The sequence below is a fragment of the Ciona intestinalis genome, unplaced genomic scaffold, assembly GCF_000224145.3.
Source record: "Ciona intestinalis unplaced genomic scaffold, KH HT000111.2, whole genome shotgun sequence".
Classification (NCBI taxonomy): Eukaryota; Metazoa; Chordata; class Ascidiacea; order Phlebobranchia; family Cionidae; genus Ciona; species Ciona intestinalis.
In genome coordinates, this window is record NW_004190433.2 from 123,090 (window position 1) to 127,109 (window position 4,020).

The window sequence follows — 4,020 nt, forward strand, 5'->3', positions numbered from 1 at the left end:
TACATGGTAACTCGTAAGCTGGCACGAGGTGTTAAACCCGTGTGATAACGACTGTCGTTGTCCGGCCACGCGAGGATAAAGTAAGTTACATTCATTCATTCATTCATTCATTCTATATACCGTACAGTCCCACAAGATTGGTGAACTTCGTTTACTACAATTAACGAGTTAGCGATCCATGGCGCCTCGGAACTTAGATACCTTACCATATGCCTTACCCAAAGTTAGTATATAGACCGACCTTACCTGGTAAGGTATCTATGCTGTAATAGACCGTGGTGGTCACTAACATGCATACAGGTTCCAACAAAATTGCGTATGGGGTTTTCGATTACATGTATTTATGTTTTTAATTGTTTAATTAAATCAAGTATAATTTTATATACGGACTCTGGTTTTAATGTGTAACATCTTGCATGATTATGTTGGGTGTGCGGTATAGAGGTTCCTCATGGTCGCACCCATTTCAAAAGTTATACCTTAATTCGTGGTTGGCACATTAACTCACGGCGGTAGGACGACGCGTTGCATCGTGTGACGGATGCGGACAGACGTGAGGACAGCAAGAGTATAAGAAAGCTCATACTGAACTCAACACGAATATATGAGGCTTAAGCTCTTATATTATTGTACTGCAAATACGTGGAAGAGTTAACGTGACGTTCGATTTATTTAAGAGCCTCTTCATAACAGTACCTAGAAGAGTTATAGCAACAGCAGGCTGCGTATAGCCAGCAAATATTTCCTATGCTAGCCTGTAAAATAATGTTAATTGTATAAAAAAACTCTCCATGCAGATGCAGGTTTTTATATATAGGGTGGGAAAAGATTAGACACCATAAGCACATAATATCCAAATATCCCGAAGTAGAATGAATAGGCGTCTCATCTCCCCCACCCTATACTATATCATTAGGTTTTAAGCTGTGTGTCTGTTGCATTCGGCCAAATAACTTGGCACACGTTGAGCACAAGCGATTATAATTACGTGCAAGCTAGTAGCATAATTTGCAACGTTCGGCGTATAAACTTAAAAAACTTTGTTCTTGTTATTCTTTTTTGTGCATGTCATTTATACAGTCTTCAAAAACCCATAGATTTCTTTATCACGCCGGCGCATATACACTTGAGCAAATCCGTGGGTATTTAAGTTGTTACGTCCGGATAAATTTAAAACTTTAGCTTAGACGCATTATCGCCGTTACATTATTATATTGTAGAAAGTAACAGACTTAAGTTTAATTTTTGCTACAAATAATTAAAGGCATCACAACCTATATGAAGATGCAGGTTTTTACATATTGTTACGTTTTGAGTTGTGTGTATGTTGCATTCGGCCAAATAAGATGGCACAAGTTGAGCACAAGCGAGTATTATATACAGAATGGTAGTACCGTTAACCATCAAGCTGCAGTTGATTCTTGTGCTTCATTGAATGCTACACTAGCTCGAGTTAAAACAACACAAGTGCAACAATTCCTCGTAAGCATTATTACCGGTAAGTAAGTTGAACTTTACTTTAGCTGATACAAAGTAGATTCACAATAATATTTGTTGATTGTAGTTTAATTGAATTAGTAAATAAATTATTTATTAAAGTGTTCGACAGTTAGGGGATCAATATTTTGTCTTTATGTTTTAACATTTTTAATGCTTATAAGGTCCTTGATTGCATAAACATATATGCATAATATGGAGGAAAATGGAATAATACCACCTAAATGCAATGTTTCTTAAACGTGTTTTTAACAATTGACAACGCGCTAGTTTTAGCCGCGGATCAATGCGGCTATATATTTCTGTAAATATTCTTTGTCTTCTACCAAATGGGACAAGAAATGAAAATGAAAACATATTCCATCTTGATCTTTTCCCCCGTACCATAAGACGATATTGCAGATATTTGTTTTTATTTAAAATAGGTACGAAAAACTATTACATCGGGTTAAACCGAATCAACCTGGGCAAAACCGGATTCCAGTGGAATGATGGAACGAATGTGACGTCAGGTGAAGCGCAATGGAATGTTGATGAACCGAACAACCTCGGCAATAACGAAGCTTGTGTTCAAATGCGTGGGGTAAATGACAACAACCACGGTTGGAATGATGTGCCTTGTAACACTCCCTGTAACTACATATGCGAGCGACACAAAGGTGAGCTTTAGCAAATAATATTCAAATATCCTGATCGTGTTTTAAACAATTAACAACGGTCTAGGGGGTTGTGAAGATACAGTTTTATAGTTCTTCAAATGATGTTCTTTGTTTACTACCAAGCGTGACGAAAAAATAGATTGAAAAAGTGTCCTATCTTCGCCCACCTTACTATATTTATAGTATGCTGACAAAAATCATTGCTAACAGTTATAATAACTTTGATATTTTCTCTATATTCCAGACATCACTATTAACGGATCTTCCGTGCAGTTTGTTTACTCCAGCAAAAGTCACACGGTTTTAGATATTGTGTACAGAATGTGTTTAAGTGCCGCCCCGTACAAAGTAGAAGCAAGTGCTCGTATGTTGGATGAAAGTTTACCCCATCGTTTCAACGTCATCCCTATCGATATTCGGTCTTATTCATTCATAGCAAGGTTGGAAAGGATCGACTTAAACAGCGGGTGGTCCACATCCGAGATCAATATATCCTGGATAGCTCACTTCAATACACCAGTGCAAGTAAACTGAACAACACTTTGTCATTTATGTAATTAAAGGCAGTAAATGTTAAATTTTTACTGCATTGTAAGATATATACTCATAATGAATTTTTAAACGAACAGAAATTGCCTTCTGTTTGTAACTCGAACAATTGTTGTTTTGACTGGCTGCCTAGCGCTACTAGCTTATATACTACAAATATATACAGTATAGGATGGGGGAAGACGGGACACTTTTTAGCGCGTAATATCTGAATATGCTGACCGTGCTTTAAACAATTAACAACGTTTTATAAAAGTCGTGAGAATACGGTTTTATTATTCTCTGAGTGTTCTTTGTTTACTATCAAATTGGACGAGAAAATAGAATAAAAAGGTGTCCCATCTTCCCCCACCCTACTATATTGCTTTTATTTTGTCTTGGTCACATAGGCGACCACTGTCTCTATAGTCTGTGTTATACCATTAGAGGCTTTGCTTTAGTTCTTTACTCGCAGGGCGCTTTTACTTATTAGCGTATGTGTTTAGCTATTAACATATTGTTCTATTTAAATAAGCGATGGAACGTAACTGGTTTTTAACCCCTCTCTCATTTTTGTTGTCGATGTTGGTAATCGTGTAGGGATGTTGCTGGATTGTTTTATAATATTAATACAGCTGTATACATATAGCCTACATCTATATCGTTTGACGCCGTTGCACAGTAGTCAAATATTCATGTAACATATAGGTTACCGGCGCGAGGTTCGACGCTGCTACCACTGAGGCATATGTGTTGTTGAGCAAGACACTTAAGACAGTTGTTCCAATCCAGTGGACAATGTATTGGTTCTCCAAATTGTCAGCTTAACGTTAAGAAAGTCAAGATATAAAAAAAGTCAGCTACAAAGTAACAACTTTGGTTTGCAAGTATAAAACAAGTTTCTTTATTCCGGTAAAAACGAGGACATGACACAGTGATTTGAGCACGAATCCCAACAACTTGTCCGAAAATTTAAAAAAATATATATATATAAATCACCAAACCATAGATGAGAGAGGCCACTCGTAAACTCGTTTTTACAAGTGACCTTTCTTCTGTGAACAAATCACGCAAAGTTGTAGCCTATACACCATGGCGCCCTCTATAAGTTATTGAGGGATGAGCCATGCTCTGACGTGTCTTGATTTTCTTGTTGTTTCACATATGACGTAAGTTGAGTGATGCATCAAGTTAAAAGAAAATCACTTCACATGCCGGAAATGATCATGTGGCCGCTGTTTGATAAATAGCAGCAACCGTATGTTTATAAACAGTCATAAAAAAAATTTTCTAGGGTAGACAATGTCACAAATGTGTTATGTTTATTTAAACTAAA

The 4,020-nt window shown here is 36.9% G+C and overlaps 1 protein-coding gene across 1 annotated transcript; it reads left to right on the plus strand.

Moving 5' to 3' along the window:
- Nucleotides 1-892: 892 nt before the first annotated feature.
- Nucleotides 893-3,574, plus strand: LOC113475129 (C-type lectin domain family 4 member E-like). The gene is made up of 3 exons (XM_026838757.1): nt 893-1,498; nt 1,923-2,156; nt 2,401-3,574. Exons 1-3 carry the CDS (start codon nt 1,279-1,281, stop codon nt 2,688-2,690), a joined length of 744 nt encoding a protein of 247 aa, XP_026694558.1. The 5' UTR covers nt 893-1,278; the 3' UTR covers nt 2,691-3,574.
- Nucleotides 3,575-4,020: the final 446 nt, after the last annotated feature.

What these genes read in the sequence shown, in the direction of transcription:
- LOC113475129 (XM_026838757.1), top strand. Translation starts at nt 1,279, where the DNA reads ATGAAGATGCAGGTTTTTACATATTGTTACGTTTTGAGTTGTGTGTAT. An exon ending in CCTCGTAAGCATTATTACCG is followed by an intron (nt 1,499 to 1,922) that starts GTAAGTAAGTTG and finishes TATTTAAAATAG; the next exon opens with GTACGAAAAACTATTACATC. An exon ending in CATATGCGAGCGACACAAAG is followed by an intron (nt 2,157 to 2,400) that starts GTGAGCTTTAGC and finishes TCTATATTCCAG; the next exon opens with ACATCACTATTAACGGATCT.